At 39.2% G+C, this 20,317-nt stretch overlaps 2 protein-coding genes and 1 long non-coding RNA gene across 3 annotated transcripts in view; 2 read left to right on the top strand and 1 right to left on the bottom strand.

The window, feature by feature from the left end:
* LOC147172156 (uncharacterized) overlaps positions 1-13,404 on the top strand; it is a 33,422-nt gene extending 20,018 nt beyond the window's left edge. The window contains exons 2-4 of the long non-coding RNA XR_015095364.1: positions 8,766-8,847; positions 8,955-9,083; positions 13,296-13,404. This is a non-coding gene — a long non-coding RNA (uncharacterized LOC147172156). The remainder of the gene's footprint in view (positions 1-8,765; positions 8,848-8,954; positions 9,084-13,295) is intronic.
* Positions 1-13,960, bottom strand: part of aplp1 (amyloid beta (A4) precursor-like protein 1) — a 43,962-nt gene extending 30,002 nt beyond the window's left edge. The window contains exon 1 of the mRNA XM_086078374.1: positions 13,689-13,960. Within this exon, the coding sequence (XP_085934500.1) occupies positions 13,689-13,754 (66 nt within the window). The 5' untranslated portion in view covers positions 13,755-13,960. The remainder of the gene's footprint in view (positions 1-13,688) is intronic.
* Positions 13,961-15,001: 1,041 nt separating this feature from the next.
* The window catches only part of st14 (ST14 transmembrane serine protease matriptase), a 28,548-nt gene continuing 23,232 nt past the window's right edge, over positions 15,002-20,317 (top strand). The window contains exon 1 of the mRNA XM_086078370.1: positions 15,002-15,238. Coding sequence (XP_085934496.1) covers positions 15,218-15,238 — 21 coding nt within the window. The 5' untranslated portion in view covers positions 15,002-15,217. The remainder of the gene's footprint in view (positions 15,239-20,317) is intronic.

The raw sequence follows: 20,317 nt of genomic DNA, 5'->3' as shown, positions 1-20,317 counted from the left end.
AGTAAAATTTACAATTGGAAGAGAGTAAAATTAAGAATTAAAAATAAATAAAAGTCACTCAAGGGTTGAGGAACAAACTCACAGCCTTCAGCTTTAGCCTGTCCCACTACCACCTGAGCTATGCCACTCCTACTGTTTACTTATATCCAAGAGGAGACCAAACACATTTTTGGTCTTGGAGTTAGGAAGATTCCATCTGACACGAGCGGTATGGGGTAGATGCCACGGACTTCCGACTTCCGGGTTTCACACATAAGCGTCGTTTCCGTCCAGTGTTCCAACACTCGCAGCCCTTGACAGTAAACCTCATCCACAGCAACTGTCTATACAAGATGTACTTTAGACTGGTCAGCTTGACATTGCCATCACGACCAGACGGACGGGCTCTCACAAGCAGACCCCATAAAAGACGTCAAGAACTCAAGAACGACGCTGGACTCTTCTGAGAGGACACAATCTTCAATTGTCCCGAATTGTATTCTTGCTGAACTTTGAACGACTCTAGCTGGATTCTGAAGTATTCGGTTTAGGTGAACGGTATGGGATTTTTAATAGGTTTTAGGTGAACTAATGACTACACACACACACATGCACATACAAAATAAAAAAATTAAAAATAAATAAATAAATTAAAAAGAGAGCAATGATGATGACATGTCAAATCGGTAAAATTACCGAATGAACAATACTGAGCTCTCTCGGGAAAAAATTAAATAAAATAAGCCATTGTGAGTTTTCGGTTTGTCCCCTTTTTTGAAGAAAACGAACATGAACAAAATGATTTTCGGTTAACTTTAAATAACGTAATGTAGACCCTGATAATGAAATAGGAACTCCCAAAAAAAAAGTTATGCTGATATTTTGTGTGGATGCAAAGCATGCCGTGCAGATGAAGAGGAATAAGTCATCTTATTTCTTTTAATGGCCTCCTGAGCAAATTGCTGTTTACGGAAATTAAATAAAAGGCTCGATAAGGATTTAAAGCCTTTACGCTAAAAGCCTAGACATGCATACGGTCAGCTATTAATCTGACAACCCCTACTTTATTTTTATACATACACTATGTGCCGTATATATTACATGTGTCAGAGTATAATAACCTGCTGAGGGAGCCAGAATGCAGCAAAGGGGGGGAGGAGGCGGGTTAAAACATATATCTCTCTCCTTCCGTCTCATATTTATGCATGCTTTCAATTGCAATCTCATCACGCCGCTCCCCCGGGAGTCTGTCTCCTCGATGCATTTTATGGAAATGAAGCTTTCACTTTATAAATGTATACAGTGCATTCTGTGAAAGGCCCATAAAGAGGAAGTGGGGTAAAGGTAGTGTGGAGGGCGCCACCGGAGCTATTATGATATTGTTGCAAACCGATGACAATGTTATCATTTAGAGGTAAACGTTTTTCATTGGAGATCCACAGTATTTATTTGGTGCAAATGTGTGGCACAAAAATGGTCCTTTCATTTGTTTTCGAAATCGAACAGTTGTTTTGTCAGACGCTCCCATGTTGTCAGTCGGTATTCGTATCCATTGTTTACAGGCGAGGGGAGGGTCGAGCTAAAGACACACTTGCGCTCACGTTTCAAATTAGCCCCCGCTCACTTGCCCATGAACGCCCGTCTCATTTTTAGTCCTCTACTTCATGTTCCCCCACTCAGCATCACTTGGCCATTGAGGTTGGTTTCCATGGTAACACCACCCACAGGAGCAGGCTACCTTCCCTGTTACCGTAGCAACTGGTTCCCTACAGACTTCCCTGCGTGTCACTCAAGCTCCCTCTCGCTTTCTCTCTCTTGCGCGTAAACAGTCCTTCCTCCCTCTGCCTTTTTTTTTTTCATGGTGGAGTCCGCATGTGTTTTTTGATTAGACTTTCTCGCCTCAGCAGGTCACTGATCACCTGCCTAATGGTTGGTTTTGCGTTCCACCTCGCTGCCTGCTGCTTGTTTACATGCTATTTAAATGAGTCATTCTCTGCTAGGCCCCGCTGAAAGGATGCACACAGTGTTACTCAGAGCTAGAATAAAACATCAATAATATCACAATCTTATAATCATTAAGGATTTTTTTTACATACACTTTTTTCATTTTCAATGTTTGGTGCACCTAAAATGATCAATCAAGCTGAATCTATTTTTGTCAATGGTGTTTTACTGTTTAAAGCAACACTAAAGAACTTTCAGTTTACGTTGATTATGGCGCCACCATATGGACAACGTTGGTAATGTTATGCCGGAAGGAAGACCACGTTTCTCATGAGGACGAGCACGTTGCATAATTTTTGAGCTTTCGACATTCAAATTGACTTCCGTCTTTGTAACGAATGGGTAAAGGGGGAAGTGACGTATGCCGTAAAGCAGTCAGCACATTTGTGTGACAGTGTTCCTACCATTCTCCTCAAAGTTGTTTAGTGCCAGTAAAAATTATACAGACCCCCTCAGGCCATGACAAAGGTACCATTCAACTAGTTTTAAGTCAATATTTCATCAGAAGAGTTATGAAAATATTTTATTAAGGTTAAAAATGTCCTTAGTGCTACTTTAACTTATTCACTGCCATTGACGGCTATAGACATCAAAAATTTATTTGAACTATTTCTATTAGTTATTTTTTTTTTAGCTTTATTTAGAACAGATATAAAATTTGCGATTAATTCCAATTAAAAATGTTAATCGCCTGCTGCCCCAAATTTTTTATAATCTTTCATTTTTTTCTAATCGCTTCAGGCGATAATTTTTTTTAATTGTAATTAATTGCACGACTTCAATAGTTAACTCACAATTAATCACACATTTGTTCTAAATGTACAATAAACATTTTTTTCTAGGTTTTCATACTCTTGTTAACAAAAGTGGAAAAAAAATGTAACTAATAGAAATGGTTCAAATTAATTTTTAACACCTATAGCCGTCAATGGCAGTGAATGAGTTAATGATGAAAAATATCATGATGTCATATTACTAATAATAATGTGACTGCATTCGCTACTTGTATTGACATTAGCCACTGAATGATTGAATCAACCCGAATGGATTACTCAATATACTTTTGCCGTCATAGTCCAACAAATGAAACATATAATTTGATTGAAATGGTGAATGGAGTGCGCTTTATCTTGATCATACAGTGTTGTGGATGTTTATGCAGCCGAGTCAAACATATCGTAGCGTAGCCGAGACCGGCGCATTGACGCAGCGTATCAACACACGGAAAGGTTAACATTTTTAGCTGAAAATAACTTACTTTAACCTCCAGAATTCTGCACTGTACCTTGACTAACCACACCACAGATGATGTTTTTACTCTTTGGTCCCATTTTAAATCCATTTACTTTTGCTACTAGCCTCATTTTAGCTAGCACTAAGATAGTTTGTCTCTCAGGTCCTGCGTCCGAGTTTGAAAACTCCCCTTCGTTTGTTGCTAGCACGGTGAGGCATTAGCCAGCCAAATGTTCCCATAACTACTTCTGGGCGTCTGCTCGAATGAACCACACTCTCACGTAGATACGTAGTGAAATGGTACTTTACATTCTGATTGAAAATTCTGTCATTCGTTTTTAATTCAAGTCAGCGACTTTTCGTGTCATGTAAATGCCAGTAACAAAATTTATTTTGACATATTGTCTCATTGCACTTTTGGACCATGGATGATTTGTGCGAGCCACAAGAAGGAGTCATGCCATATCACCAATTATGGTCGAATTATGGAATACAAATTCACACTTATTAACCGATTCTATGTCTATATATAAATATAAAATGAAACTTAAGGAATGTTTGATGTCAAAGACATTTGGTGCTGCAGAAGCTTTACTGATTATAAATACAGTATTTAATGTGTGCTGCTGTAGAATTATTTTGCTTAAGTAATAATTCAGTTATGTTGAAGATATGTTTGTTGAGGCTAGGTGAGGTCCTTGGTAAGCCCGTAATGGGTTTTTACCTCAGCTTCACATGTGTTGTATTTATTTATTTATTTTTGCTGCCATATTTGTATTTTTTTTCAAGATTGTGTAAACAAACAAACAAACAAACAAACCTATATGACAAAACACCTTTCAACACTGTGTTTCTTTGTTATTGGGTCATTTCAGGGGTCTGTGGCAATTGGTGTTAGCTTCTCAGAGAGAAGTTTTTTCAGGTGTTCAGTCCCAAGCCAAATTCCTCATTACCGTCAATTCCCATAAACAAACGGAACAGGTGTTTTATGCACGATTGATAGACTGACCTCGTGTGCAACTTAAACAAGAGGTTATACAACAAATTTCATCTCTCAATCATTTCTCACTTCCACTAACACTTCCAATTCCATCACATGAAACTTCTTTTTACGCTTGCAATGCTCTCTAAATTTGCCAATGGCGAAAACCATTAGAACTACCTAAAGTGAAAAAATGTAACCACTTTTACACATGTATTCAATTTCTACAATCTGAGTAGATCACACGCAAGATGCCCACCAACAGCGCAAGCAGTCTGTTCGACGGAACACACACACGCACGCTCTCTTTTTTGGGATTTCAGTAAATTAGGCCCTTTGAGGACTCAGAGCTTCAGGCTGCCTAGCAGACAGTAACTGAAGTCAAGGTGATGCGACCTGGTGTCAACCTGAGGTGCTCTGAAATAATCATGGTTTTTTTGGACAGTCTCTGCTGCAGAATCATCAAATAATGAGACAGGCATTACTCACTTTATGACCTCTGCCAAGGAAGTTATGTTCTTTCTTTCTTTTCTCATTTATTTTTTTATTCTTAGCAGAATGACAGGAGATGGTACGTTGAAGTAGCGAGAGAAATTGGATGTCCTTTACCATGAATGGTGAAAAATAACAATCAATTCATCGATATATTATTATTTTTTTATGCTATTGGAGAACCTTTTGTTTCCTTGTCAGTGTTGTATTGAACAGAATAATGCTGCCTGCTGGAGTTTTGTCACAGCTTGTGTGGCAGGAGCGCAACTGTAGCTGATGCCATGTTCTTCTTTACGCCATAAACTTCTTGAGACTGAATCCACATTGCCTACTGGTTGCAGTCAGGTCATGCACTCTTTTTTTTTTTTGTCAGAATTGATTCATGACCCATTTAAGCAGCATTATTGTATATTCTTCCCAAATGAAGACACATTCATATATTATATTATCATTTACTTTTTAAAATGTGGCCTCTTGCGCCGGCTTGTACGCATCTGTGGAAATACCAACACTCGGTCTAACACGGCACCACACAAATTTAGACTTGACTCTACTTGCACTAGGCACGAAATAGAGCCTCTTATGTGCATGTGAATAGTTGTTTTTGTATGCTATTATGTCATGTGACTAACCGGGGATATGTGCACCCTCCGAAAGCAGATGGAGTGTATAAATTTTTGTTCCCTTGCTTTCCCAAGGGGGTTTGTGGCCTGGCTCAGCCACGGTGGTTAAGAACCACTGATGTACAGAAAAAGCTTAAAATTCAGACTTTGTAGGCCGACACAATGTTCCATCTGTGCAAAGTGTATGAAAAACATGCCGGGGCAACTGCTGGATGCTCTGTCTCACAGTCAATTACTGTGGGAACAGGAAGACATTTTGTGAAGACCTTCAATTCACTGAAAATGTGGAATTTCCACTCAAAAGAATTGCAAACAAGTATTTGGTCGTCATATTCTGGAAAATGCCCCAAAAGCCATTTGTTTCCCTTTTTTTAGGACCATACTAGTCACTAACATATTATCAAATTGAGCTGATACGGGCAACCAGTGGAGGCGGCAGCATATTAGAATGCTGGCAGTCCAGATTTGGATGAGCACCAGAATTTGGGATTTGGGTCATGATGTTAATTCATTGGTGTCATGCCGCAGCATAAATCAAGTTGGGGGAAAAAAATACATACTGCAGACAAACATATAGACACAGGCAACCTCTTCTGTTGTTAGAGTTAATAAAAACAGAGTTAATTGCGTGAATAATGTATACAAAATCAAATAATGCATGAAAGAGAGTAAAGATGTCACAGGCCATGTGTAGGGGAGGGGTAACGAACGTCTCTGGGATGTGGCGGACGAGAGGTGAGATTAGATGAGCTGAGGAGGGAGGAGACAGACTGGGGGGGGGGGGGGGGTTCTGGGGTTGGCTGAGGAGGGGATGTAACGAGTGGGGAGTGAGGAAGCCGCTGAAAGAGTGCGTGACGAGCAGGAGCTCAGACCTCTCCACGGCCTTCAATAATTGATGCAGCTTTTCCTGCAGCCCATCTTTATACAGCACACGCTGTATACGAGCGATAAAGCGACATTTGTGTTTTCTCAACAACCGAAGAATAAGCAGTGTCCAACCCACCAATTAACCATGCCCAAAACCCCGCCGCAAAGGATGTCACATTTTTCTTCTGTACGTCTCCCCTTCCTCATGTCATTTCACAGCCACCTATGAATACATGCTCATGACAAAGATGGATCTCTTTGCTCTCCCAGCAGCTGGATCTGAAATAGGGCTGGTCCACATTAACATGCACTCCACCCTGCAACCCACATAACATTCTCCTCCACTTTCTCTCTCTCTCTCCTTCTTCGTCTCTCAAATCCTCCACAGTGCCAGAGAGAAAGCCTTCTCTCACCAATCAGCCCTCCATCTATTTAACCGTGCCCCCTCCCGCCCCCTTTTTCTTACATGGAGGACAAGCGTTATCACTGAACTGCAGATGTTTTCAAAGGGCCTTCCTTTCAAACTTCCAGCTGGCTGCGGCAGCACCGAATGTCTCGCTTCGCCCTTGAGTTGAACTGTTCTGCGGAAACCCGAGGAAGCTTTGCAGGGTGTAAAGACCTTGTGCAGTACTGATATCTTTGCCCTGCAAGATTCCAGAGCTGGATGAGATTAGAATGGCTCGCCTCATATCTGACGCAGACAAACATCTAAAAGCCCGATTATAAAATGCGTATCAAACAGTCCGCCTTTACAAAGACAATAATGCTCAGTTTTGATTGACATGGATGTTAGAGAGATCAAGTAGGGGTCTGCAAACTGCGTCTCTGGGGCCATATGTGGCTCTTATTGTGGCTCCCTATTAAAAAAAATAGTAGAAATGATATGTTTATTTTTGAGATTAAAGTTGGATTCAAGTTTTTTTTTTGTCGCTGCGCCTTCCGGGTGGATCATTTTAACAATTGTTTCTCGATCCCGTCAATCAATCTGCCGTAACGACGTCGTGCGCGGTTGTTCCTAGCTGCGCAAGCGCACTTCGAGTGTTTGTAGCATGTAGCCGCTGGTCTTCGTATTCAGCCATTCATCGTTGTTGCTCCACCGAGCTCACTGTGAAAATAGCTGAGAGCCGCAAGAGGACACCGGTCTTTGAAGCGTGGCCGGCTGCAGAGATTAAAGAGACTGATGAAGAGGAAGAGGAAGATGAGCTCGCACGTTAGCGACATTTGAGAGGCGTTTTTTTTTTAACCGAACGAGCAGGAGAGCTGGTAGGATGGTCTTCCACATGCGCAGTTTTTTAAACGTGACTTCTACTTTTCGAGAAAATCCTTGAATCCACCTTTAAGTATTCGTCAAATGAATTAATGATTTATATTAAAAAATGAATAGTTAAATATTTAAAAAATGGCAGTCAAAAATTTTAGGTTGTCAGAGAGATGAAAGGTAGATTAAAACGCTTTTAAAAAATTACCTAAATATGTCCAAAAAGAAAGAGGAAAAGCAGTAATGACCATAAAAGAAAGAAAACATTTAAAAAGTTACAATTAAAATGTCTCACATCAAGAGAGCAAATTCTGAAAATTACCAAAAATGTCAGAAATTGATAGAAAAATAGGCAGGAGAAAAATTGTCCAAAAAAAGAAGAGGCAGAAAATTACCATATGTCCATAAAATTGCCAAAAATGTCAGAAATTTAACAGAGAGGCAGAAAATCTCAAAATGTATGAAAAGCATAGCATGAAAAAATAAAGAATAAATAAAAAACGGAAGGTGAAAGTGAATCTCAAAGTATTGAATGCTGCATATTTTTCTGTTATGGTGCAACTCCAATGAGCTCTTGGGCCCTCAGACTAACATGAACACACTGTTTCCTTCATCACAATGTTCAAATGTTACATACAGATTTTTTTCCTATTTATTTGACCTAAAATGGCTCTTTTGACAAAAACTATTGAAACAACTTGTTTGTATACTGTACATTCAACCCCCGGCCTGGCCCACGAACAACGTCTACAGTACACGACATTGGGCTGTGACAGTTGACTCTGGGCAAGAGTTTGGGTACACCCTCAAATAGTTGCCAGCCAATCGCAGGGCATCACAAGAAACAATAAAACTTAAATAGAGCCAGTGTAAGGAGGTAGCAACAGGGCTAATGTACTCCATATTAACAAAAAGTATTTCCTGCTGCATGTTTACTATGACACTGCATGTTAAACTCAAGCCTCTCCATGTGTGTGCGTGTGTGTGTGTGTGTCTCCAAAGCTTGGGGGGAAGCCAGATACAGAGAACAGGAGGTAAGACGTGATACAATAACATGCTGCGTTTGATGCCCACTGGCACTCGGATATAGTAGAGAGTACCAAGCACACAGGAATCCATTAGTGGAACCTGATTATCTCGTGGCTCCAAAATTAATTAAGTGAAGGGGTAGGGCCGTGTGTGTGTGTGTGTGTGTGTGTGTGTGTGTGTGTGTGTGTGTGTGTGTGTGTGTGTGTGTGTGTGTTTGTGTGTGAGACAGAGTAAGAGAAAATTCTGCTTGTCCTCTTCTTTTCTGTTCCCAAATCCTCTCTCGTTATTGCATTGATAGGTAGACGACATGGGAGGTGCTTGAGTTTGCATTCCCGAGTAAAGCCCGACATTTTCTGCTCCTGCTCATGTGGATGAAGGCGGTGAGGGCTGTTTTGTGACTACACAGTGACTTTATGACTCACACATTTTTATTTCATCTCCCGCCACTCTAAAATGTTCTCCCTAATGCTCCTTTTTTCTCTTTTAGGACGTCACGTCTCTTTCCCAGCTTAGCCTTTCAGGATGCCTTCAGCTGTCCTACTCAATTGCTCACTGTATAAACAAACATGGCACCATTTGAGCATGTCACCAGTGAATTGAAAGCAAAAAGGCAAAGGTAAGTTTATTTGTTAGCACCATGAGGCAAGCTAAACTAACCAAACATCTATCCATTTTCTATGTAGTTAACATTCTCGAAGAGCCGTTCATATATATATATATATATATATATATATATATATATATATATATATATATATATATATATATATATTAAAAATACAGTGTCGCATAGTAGATTGTAAGAGATCAAGTCATTCGATCTGTGTACGAATCAGTGGTGACTTGAATTGGGATGTAACTTGGCTATTAACTCATTCATTGCCATTGACGGTTATAAATGTCAAAAAATCTTTTTAACTATTTCTATTAGTTGAATGTTTTTTTTCTGCTTTTGTTAACAAGAGTATTAAAACCTAGATTTTTTTATAGTACATTTAGAACAGATATAAAATGTGTGATTAATCGTGAGTTAACTATTGAAGTCATGCGATTAATTACAATTAAACTTTTATTCGCCTGACGCCCCTAATTTTTAATAATCATCTTGTCAGCCGATTAATTTTTTTTATTGTAATTTATCGTATGACTTCACTAGTTAACTAGTTAGTTACAAATTTCTGTTCTAAATGCACAATATAAATAGTTCAAATGAATTTTTGACGTTTATAGCCGTCAATGGCAGTGAATGAGTTAAAAACGAATGCTGAGTCAAAATGTTCATATTTGAATGAGAATGAAACATAGCATATTGTCATGTGTACTCACTGTACTAGTGTCACAGGAATAATTGACTGACAACGCGTGTGACATATGTACGTATGTGCACATCACGAAGTTTGGAAACATTTGCATGTATGGGACTGTTTAGCCGGCTAATGAAGAGCATTACTGTATATTAAACTGCGAAGCAAACAGTCAATAAAGCCGATCTAGGCAGTGTATCAATGCCATTATTGTTACTTTGCTGTTGACTTCTGACGTTTGTAACTTGGACGATGGGCCGGAGAGGCAAACCTTCCTCGGTTAGCTTAATCTTAGCTATCTAGTATGACTTCTTACTAAAAACTTAAATGCAACTGAACTGTACTTGGGCAGTGGTTCTTTCAAATACCACTAGTGAGCCACCAGGGCCCCAGTAGCTTTGAGAATCACTGTTCTAGAAGAGAAAACGCCCTTTTTCCTGTACTTCCACGTCACAGCAAAAGAAGACAAACAGTAAATCAGTCCTGCTTATGAACGTGTTTCATTGACCCTGTGTAGAGGCTGCCATTGACATTGATAGCTCATTCCCCTTATCCATTAATGTTGGACTAGATTGTTCTTTCACAAGTTCACAAACAGCCCGTGAAGGTGATAATGTTTGTCATCTTCTCAAGGATGACCTTACATGTCAGGATGAGCAACACTAACTGTGTGAAAGTGAAGCCATAACTGAACATTATTTATATGACAAGCGAGCCACGGTGCGTCTGCAACAAAATTGATGAACTTCGTCGAGGGACGATACCAATAGAGTTATTTTTCAGATCGCAGTGGAGTAATAAATTTAAATGCTGCGCCACAAAAGGGGGATTGCAGAAAATTTGCCCCATTCACACATCTTAGCCGCACGCTGAGTAAATCAAGGCAAGCTGACACTTCTATTACGACTAATACGCGGGGTAATCCAGCTAGCCGGCCCTCTCGCAGTGTAATCTTCAGTACATAGACCTACGCAGGTTTGTGTATGCGTGCGCCTCCTTAGCGTCACGGTAATCCCGCTAAGGCTCTTACACGTGTGAAATTATTTAAGAATGAAAGGAGGCACGTCACCCCACTGTTACGGGCTCACTGCGGAAGATGGCTAATAAATAAACATTAAACAAATCCTCTCCAAGAGGGAGGGAGGGAAGGCTGGCTTCATTCACTCTCATTTTTTGGGATGGAAACAAACGTTTGACATGAACATCATCTCAAACGAGGACATCGTGACTCAACCAACGTCACCGTCACCCGTCTACACATGATGCGCACACACAGCAGTTCTTGTACAGAGGCGATGATGGCTATGAAATATAATAAATAAATAAAACAAGGGAGACCTCTGCCAAGGCTTAGAGATTCTATATCAGCACAACAAATTACAACCTCAAATGATTATTATAAAGTACAGTTTTGAACAAAATTACCACTTTAGATTTTCTTATGTTATAGTAGATGCCAATCCCAAAATTTTCATTACGTTGTATGTGCCCCCCACTAATCTAAATAATGCATTTTGATTAATATTGCGTTTGTGGCATAAGAATAAAGCAGTCAAATCCACCCCGTTTCTAATCCATCTAAGCGGGCAGCCATTTTACCACTTGCTGTCGACGGAAAATGACATCACAGTTGCTCAGGGCTCAGGTAACGGCCAATCGTGGCTCAGTTTGCCAACATCACATGACCAAAGAAAACAGGTGACCAATCACAGATCGCCTATCCATCTATTAGGGGTGAGCCAAAAAATTGATTCTTATAAGAATCGCGATTCTCATTTAGTACGATTCAGAATCTATTTTAAATGTCCCAAAAATCGATTTTATTTAAATTATTTTATACTGTCTTCCCTGTTTGTGTGTGCTTTTATTGGGAGTGCTGTTCATGTTGTACCCAATTTGGCCACTTAGGGGAAGTGTGGTTCCACGCGGTCTGATACACTGTTAAGTTGTAGCCACATTAGAGAGTAGAAGGAAAAAGTCACGATCAAGTTATTCCAATAAAAGTTGTTTTTTTGCAGCGTGGAGCCGTTCTTTTCAGTGATAAAAGTGCCGCAAGTAGCGCACTATTTAGCATTAGCAAGTCAGACTGGAGTAGATCATTACGATTCCTTGAACATCTATAAATTGAAGCAAAAAACATTGTCAATCAAATCATTGTGAATCAAAAATCATTCTTAATCAAAAATCAATTCTGAATCGAATCGCACACCCAAAAATCAGAATCGAATCGTGATCTATCTATCTATCTATCTATCTATCTATCTATCTATCTATCTATCTATCTATTTATCTATCTATCTATCTATCTATCTATCTATCTATCTATCTATCTATCTATCTATCTATCTATTACCTGAGCAACTGTGATGTCATTTTCAGTCGACAGCAAGTGACAAAATGGCCGCCCCCTGAGATGGATTTTTTTTAAGGAGGATTTTGCTGCTTATTTCATATTCCATAGACTCAATATTAATCAGAATAATGTTCAGACTAGTGGCACTGCATAGAACATATTATTGTAAAGAACATTTGGGGAACTACTTTCCTATTAAATGAAAAATCTGGATTATTTGAGTTGCTGAACATTTTACAACACCCAATATTTCCCAAAGATCATCCAAGTTCATTTCCCACTCATGTTATGCATGAGTGCGAGTGTGGATGGTTGTCTGTCTGTACATGTCCCCTGTGATTGACTGGCAACAAGTCGAGGATGAAACCGGCCTATCGCCAGCTGGGATAGGCTCAAAATCCTTACAACCTTGGACTGGATAACATGTGGAGAAAATGGATGGATGGAAATTCTAGCCACTATTAAAGATCTATCTATCTATCTATCTATCTATCTATCTATCTATCTATCTATCTATCTATCTATCTATCTATCTATCTATCTATCTATCTATCTATCTATCTATCTATCTATCTATCTATCTATCTATCTATCCATCCATCTATCTATCTATCTATCTATCCATCTATCTATCTAACATAATCAATGTGTGGATTAAATTTGTTTATGTTTGTTTTTGTGGTTATAAGGTTAGGCATACTAAATGTCTTTCTAATGTTCTTTCTTTCATAACAACATCACTATGTGGATTCTCACCAAAATGCAATTGGAAGAATACCAGCGTATTGTAACATGCACAAAAACCTTGCCTCTAAAGACATTAAAACCTTGGGGGAGGTAATAATGTACAGTGCATACAGTTTTGGGCCTGATGCACATGGAGAAGAGACGGGAGAGAGGTCATGGTAGCCCATTGATCTGTACTTCTCTACTTCATCTATCTCCGTAGTAATGAAGACGGATTCCCATAGGTTGACCCCGAGCTCTCCTATTTTAACTCGACACGATATAACATGCATTCATTCAAATGCATTTTGATGCTACGCAGGGGAAACCTAGTAATATCTCGGCCTTTAAATGTCTTTTCAGTGTCAGGGCGGCGATTGCATATGCATGACCATTTTCAGGGCCATCCTCTCCAGATGAAACGTGTGTGTCTTCTTTCTGACAGGAGCAGATGGGGAGAAAAGGAGAAGCTGTTTGATCTTCATCCTCCCACCATCTTCCATATCAGATGCAGGCCGCCTTTTGCTTGACGCAGACAGCCAAATGCAGTCACATAACAACTTCTCTTGTTTATTATGTTCAATCAGAATATCCTATAGTTAATGATAATAACATATAGACCTTGGATTTTGCACTGTCACATTTGTGTGTGATTTGTTATGTCATCACTAAAGTATAGCTGCAGGATGCATTTCATTAAATCTCGACTATCAGCACTCCGCAATCAAGCAATTCGGGAGCAGTAAAACAATGTTAACACTGCAGTCATGTACGCAGTTTAAAAAAAAAAAAAAAAAAAAGAGAGAGAGAGAGAGACACATTTGCGCCATCGTCTTACCTCGACGTTTCCACACGCGTACAAGGACAGCACGGCCAGCAAAATTGCAATTGCGGAGTGCCCCATTTTGCTGTCCTCCCTTTGTTGTTGTTTTCAGTCGACCGAGTAGCTACAGTAAAACGAGCGCGTCCAACATAAGCTCAGCCCAAGTGATGCTCCTGAGATACCTCCTGCGTCTCTGCGTCCTGCTAACCACCTCTCCAGTCGCAGTGTGGCTGCGATGTGGATCAACCAGCACTCACGGAACCAAGCCCTCTTTCTGCGGCTATTTATCACACGCTTCAGCATAGGAGGAACATTCTGCTTGGTAAAGGCAGCCATCTGGTGGTGATAGTTTGACACTGCATGAGGGAGCATTTATTTATTTATTTATTTATTTATTTGCATGAGGGTTACGAGTATGTGAAATACTGTAGTTTATTTTAACAAAAAAAAAAATCTACTTTTCAAAATATATAAAAAATTATAATCAATTTAATCTCAATTAATTCAATTCAGAATTTAAATTGTATAGGAGGGAAATGGTAAATGATTAATGAGCAGGGCAGGAAATGCCGTTTTTTAATACTGTTTATAGAAGATAAGAACACGAGAATTAATTTCATAACTTTTTTCTCCATTAATGTAATCTATATTCTATAAAATTCAATTTTATTTTTTTATTTTTTACAAAAACTCGCCTTTGCAAACAAAAAACAGCCAAAACTTTATCAAACATAAATAAATAAATCGTTTTCACGACATAAACAAATCAGTGCAATAAATGAAAATTCAAAATCTCAATGTTTCTTAATTTCAAGACAAAATGCACTTTTTTAATGTGATTATAAGTGGGAATCACTTAAATTATCACTCCAAAAATAAGTTGTGACTAAGAAAATCTGTATGATTGGACATGTGACTAATAATCATCATATCAAAAGTTGAGGCACAACTTTTACAGCTTTCATACTCAGGGCGGCTTGCCCCCACCGTAGTCGATATTCTCCCGGAAGGCAGTAAAGAACGTCTACTCTACGGCATATGAACATTTTTTTTTTTAAATAAACTATCGAAATCAAATGTTTGGGGTAAATAGTTGCATAAAATAAATGAAAAAGAATTAGGGAAGTAGACAACACTGTTCTTTACGACAGTTTATGCTAGTTCGCCGTCTACGTAAACCAGTTGACGGGCATCAATGCCACATCCAACATGGTAGATTGGTTGACGTACAGCATCAGACAGACCAATCATCTTAATGTGGCCTCTATTGTATAATAGGTCTATGGCAGTTGAGCGGCTGCAGGTATTTGTGGGCGTAGCGTGGGAAATAGGTGTGTAAGGAAAAGCTATTTTTTAAGCGTTTCCAACCTGCGTCGATACAGGAAGTTTATGTTGGATTTATTTTAACTGGGATATAATCTAACTCGTTTTACTGCTTTTTATCACCGCGCACATGTATGTTGTGACTTTTACTATCACCAACGAAGGTTCCTTAAGGTCTATAGGCGGAGTTCGTATCCTGTTGGTTTGGAGCGTTGTTGAGGATGTATGCCGCCAGATACGACGTGAGTGACTACACTGAAACAGAATTTTTTAATTTTTTTAAATTTTTTAATTTTAAATTTTTATTTTATAAATAATTCACACGCACGTGCATTGTTGCTAAATTAAACAAGTGTAGTGCAAAACGTGAAACACGAAAACACGAACAGGCCGCAACTCAATCATTGAGTTACCACTTTGTTGTAGGCTACTTTTGCTCTACTTGGCCTAGTCAAGGGGTGGTGTAACCCGAACGGTAACTTTACCTAAATGAAAGATAAATACGGTCTTAAATCTTGCGAAATATTCACCTGTTTTCTATTGTTGGTTAACTAAATTTACCCCATAACAACATTTGTCAGGGGCACTGTGGTTTAATCCAGACAATTTTAAGTTCCAGGGAAATACTTGATAAATATGCTGATAAATATGCATGCAGCCAACATCAAACTAGAATTCTGTTTGCTTTGTTTAGTATGTTGCATTAATATACTCTTAACCACAGGATGTGGCAGCTGGCCGAAGGTCACCTGTTTTCTCTCCAAAGGCTCATTAATGGTTACATAGTAGGCTACTGCTCACTTACAAGCTCTTTATATCCGTCAGGGAAATACACATAGTAGTTTTGTATAATTCATTTTCAAACAATTCCAAGTTTTATCAAGTTTTAAACTTATACCCCATTTTATCTTTATCTGAAAGTTTCTTTCTGGTAACACGGGTTGGTCTTGAGGTACAGTATATGACACAACTGGACGAGCAAGCACGCTCTCACTTGTGTATTTGTTGTAAACCAGGAACATGAAGTAGAAAAAAAAATGAGGAGCAAATGGGATTTCGCTGCCGCTCAGTGGATGGGCAGATCTTATTTAAGTGGGATACAGGGCCGCAGGCCCCCCCAAAATCTTAAATAAAATCTCAGCTATTTGCCTGGTTTAGCACCTTTTAACAGAAAGCCTTGATATAGCAGTTTTTCAGAATAAATACTGTCCTGTATATAAACAACATATACTGGTAATTGGTTGCTTGCTTGATTGATTGATTGATTGGTGTTGCCATGTTAGATAGGTTAAAGTAAATAAATAAAAGTTGCCCTTGCATCTTTCTGTTTTTCCAGTGTGGCTCTCTAAAGAAAAGGTTTTTTTTGTTTTTTTTTGTTTTTTTTACAAATGGGAGACATGCGACGGTGCTCTTCCCATTGCATTGGTAAAATGTGTCTTTTCCAGTCTATTGTTTACAGTACATAATTTTCGGAGCAAAATCACTTCAAAAAAATAAATCACACACTGCAGCTTTATGCTTAACGAATGTGGTTACATAATTTTTCAGGAATATTTCAAAGGTTTAAGAGCCATGAGTGATGCAAGAAAAGAAAAAAAAAGTTGACTTGACAGTTAAGGCAGAAATTAATCTGGGCGCAAATTTTCTGTCATGGCGCTGATGGGGGGAGGGGGGGTGGCGCTTATTTGTGGAACAAAGCTTTGCAGCTATTGACTTTTAAGAAAACAGGCCTACTTAAATTTAACCTAACTATTTTCACTTGTTTTTGTCTAGTCTGTAGGACTAGGGACAGACCGATTATCAACACTGATATTCAGCATTTTGACGAATATTGGCATCGGCCTTTAAAAAAAATATATATCTTATAGCCGATAATAGATCAATTTAACACTGTTCGCTTCATGGAACTATTTAATAATTTTTTTAGTCAACTTTATAAGAGATGCTGCTGAAGATGAACTCTCTATACTTTCTGTTTTTGTTTGAACTTAAAACAAAGTTCAGTAAAAATGTAACATTTCTATGAACATTTTGGAAAACTTTTCTGTAAAAAACAATAGAGAACTAGTTACTTGTTCTAAAACATGCTATTGGCCCTGGGAGGTCACCAAACTTTGGGTTAGTATCTTAAAACAAAGATGTCTATTAATTAAGATTTATATATATATATATATTAAAAAAAAACATATTTTATAATCTTATATACTTCTAATATTTGTATAATCTTAGAAAAAGGGGTTCAGTAAACATATGCTTAAAAAAATCAACAACGTTAATGTTAACTCTTTGACTGCCAGACGTTTTCAGAAAAGGGATGCCGCCAGTGCCAGCCGATTTAAGCATTTTGACTGATTTTCAAGGTCCACAGAAAATGTTCTGTTTGGACTATGGAAACACACGTACTACCAAATGAAAGATTGGACTTTCATCTTTCATCAGAAAAAAAGAGTTTGTTTCTACCTTATTCCGTTCTTTAGTAATCAACAATAGAAAATGGTTAGTTTGACCCAATTTCGCCTGTGTTGGACCAAAATACGGAGAAATCAAGCTTTTAGTGAAACGATATTATTTCATGCATTCTAGTGAATTTGACACTTCTTTTTGTCCATGAATGATGCCACAAACACCTAAATAGTGCTTTACTTCTATAAAACACTACCACCAAGAATGAAAAAGTGTTTTTTGATAGCAAAATACGTTTATTTACATTCAACAGTGTAACAATTTGACAACAATTTGGCAAACTATTTACAAATGTGTGCAACTGTGGTGCTATTTACAAATATGTGGATGTTTCAACGACAGTTTTTCTTTTTGTAACACTCTCCTGCGTGCAAGGAGACGCAACAGCATTTGCACAAGATTGCCTCTTCGCGTGCGCCACTTTCTTGCCGGCCGTTTTTTTCCGGGGAATAGCAAGTATATACTGCAGTGTGTCATCAAGTCTAATATCAGGATCATGCTACGGTTACGTTACGGTGGTGTTACGTCTCGCTTCCCCGTGTCCTTCAGTTGCTATACCGGGTTGGTAGGAGATGTTCTGATCCATTTTATCCACTCCATTCATGGTGGCATCGTAGTCCAGAAACAGTGTCTTCTCCGTGATCAGACTGTACCCGCTCCTCCGATGAATATGCATTGGACTCGGGGTACTCTTCATTGTCCGATCGAATGTCCGCTTGTGCAGCTCCGCGTTTTCCGGCCTTAGCAGCGCTAGCCGCGCTAGCCGCGCTTTGCCGGTGGGGCTTACTACGTGTTCATAACAGTCACGTTGGCGTAGAGCTTCATCTTCATCATCATCATCAATCTGCATTGGTCGATGCCAACTCTCCATCGCCCGATCGAATGTCCGATTGTGTAGAAGTACCCGGCCGGCTATTGTGCGCGTTTTCCGGCCTTAGCAGCGCTAGCCGCGCTAGCCGCGCTTAGCCGTGAGGCTTACTACGTGTTCATAACAGTCACGCCAAAGCTTCCAACTTTGGCGTAGAGCTCGTTGTCATCATCATCGTTGACATCAATGCGCTTTTTAGTATTGATTGATGCTTTCCGTCTTTGAAAAAAATGCTCAAGCTGAGCTGCTTGTAACCGGTAGCTTGGTCAAGCCATTGTGGCTTGGATCAGCCATTGTCTCCTCAACACTCTAGCTCCGCCTCACGTCTTCTACTGACGCCCACGGTGGGCGGCCCATCCAACCTTGTGCAAAGAGAGTCATCGCTGCCCTCTAGGGGCCAAAACGAGTCTTTGACTAATCAGATCAGCCTGATTCTTTCAGCACAGCTGCCCAAGGCTTTCCTGCACCCGTTTTTGAAAAAAAAAAAAAAACATAGGGGACGTCTTTTAACGTCCTCGGCGCCCTTCCCTAGGTTTATGCTAAACGTTTTATAACGTTTATGGCAGTCAAAGAGTTAAGAGTTGGATTTTGTTTTGTTTTTTAAATTGTAAAAATATTTTAATGCTTATATTTTCCCTTTTGATGAAAATAAATATTGCATCCAAATTTCAGTATCGGTATCTGACCTGAAAAAAACATCTCTGTCAATTTTTTCGTCTTGAGGCGGCAAAATGCCTCAAGTCTCCTGCGGAGTCAAGAAAACAAGTTACACAACACTTCTCAGACAGTTGACGTTTCCAAGAGAGGTCAATAGATCTGCTGTCAAACTTTTTTCAAAACTTTCGATTGGTTAATCATTTGTGTAAAAAAAAAAAATGTGATTGGCTGGCGCCTGTTGACCTGATCAACCTTGACCCTGCTTCTTGCCTCTTGCCTCCAGCTGGACGCTAATGAGGATAAGCGAGTACCAACAATTGATTGGTGGATGGATGGATTGAAGCTATAGCTACATACAGGACTCTGCTATTTATTTATTTATTTGTTGGGGTGTTAAAAAAATCGATTCTGCAATACATTGCATTTCTCAAATCGATTCGATATGCGGCCGAATCAATGTTTAAACTTTTTTTTAAATTGAAATATTCAACAAAACGAGCATGGAAGATTGTTATATTAATGGAACATTAAGTCGTAATATTTTATTTCAATGCTGTTCAAACATGAAACTTGCATTGCAACAGATTGTTAAATGCTCAGTTATAAGCCTGACGTTTCAGATAAATAAATACATTTTCTTACAAATCTTACAGTGTACATGTACACGTTTACTGATGAGTATTTTCAAAATTTTAGTAAAAAATAAAAATAAAAACCAATAATCAACTTATAGATTCATATCGGGATTAATCTGAATCGAATTGTGACCTATGAATCGTGATTAGGATCGAATCGCCAGGTACTTGGCAATTCACACCCCTATTTATTTGTAAACGCAGACTTTAGTTCAAAACTAGACCAGCGTTTGCTGGGTAAAAGGGACATTACTCTCTAAAGAAAATGGATGCATGGTGCCATATTTGCCGGGTTCAGCACAAAAGAAGAATACTTCACATGGGGATAATATCTCATTCTCAGTGAGAAGAATGGGCCATGATGGAGTTTGCTTAATGGTTTTATTAAGCCGTGATTAATTGATAGAGGGGAGGGCTGATAGAGGGAGAGACCCCGGAGCACTCGCTGACCCCATTTCTAAAGATTTCCCTCATTCTGGCCCATGATTGCCGTTTGAGATTCCACTTAGACAGCGTGTGCGGAAGCCAGCTCGGAGTAACAATAGGCCTTAATTGCAGTGAGTTATCATCGAGGCTCATGTAATTGAGCCCCCATCGGAAGGGGCAGCCCGGCTGACAAATTGATTTAATACCAATGCGGTTCTCCATCCCTAATGGCACTCGGCTTCTTCGCTCATCTCCTTCAGGCACTGAATTCA

This window comes from Leptonotus elevatus, chromosome 6 (assembly GCF_054856555.1).
Source record: "Leptonotus elevatus isolate MCC_2025b chromosome 6, RoL_Lele_1.0, whole genome shotgun sequence".
Classification (NCBI taxonomy): domain Eukaryota; kingdom Metazoa; phylum Chordata; class Actinopteri; order Syngnathiformes; family Syngnathidae; genus Leptonotus; species Leptonotus elevatus.
The sequence above is the reverse complement of the archived record's forward strand: the minus strand, read 5'-3'. Positions and strand labels throughout refer to the sequence as shown.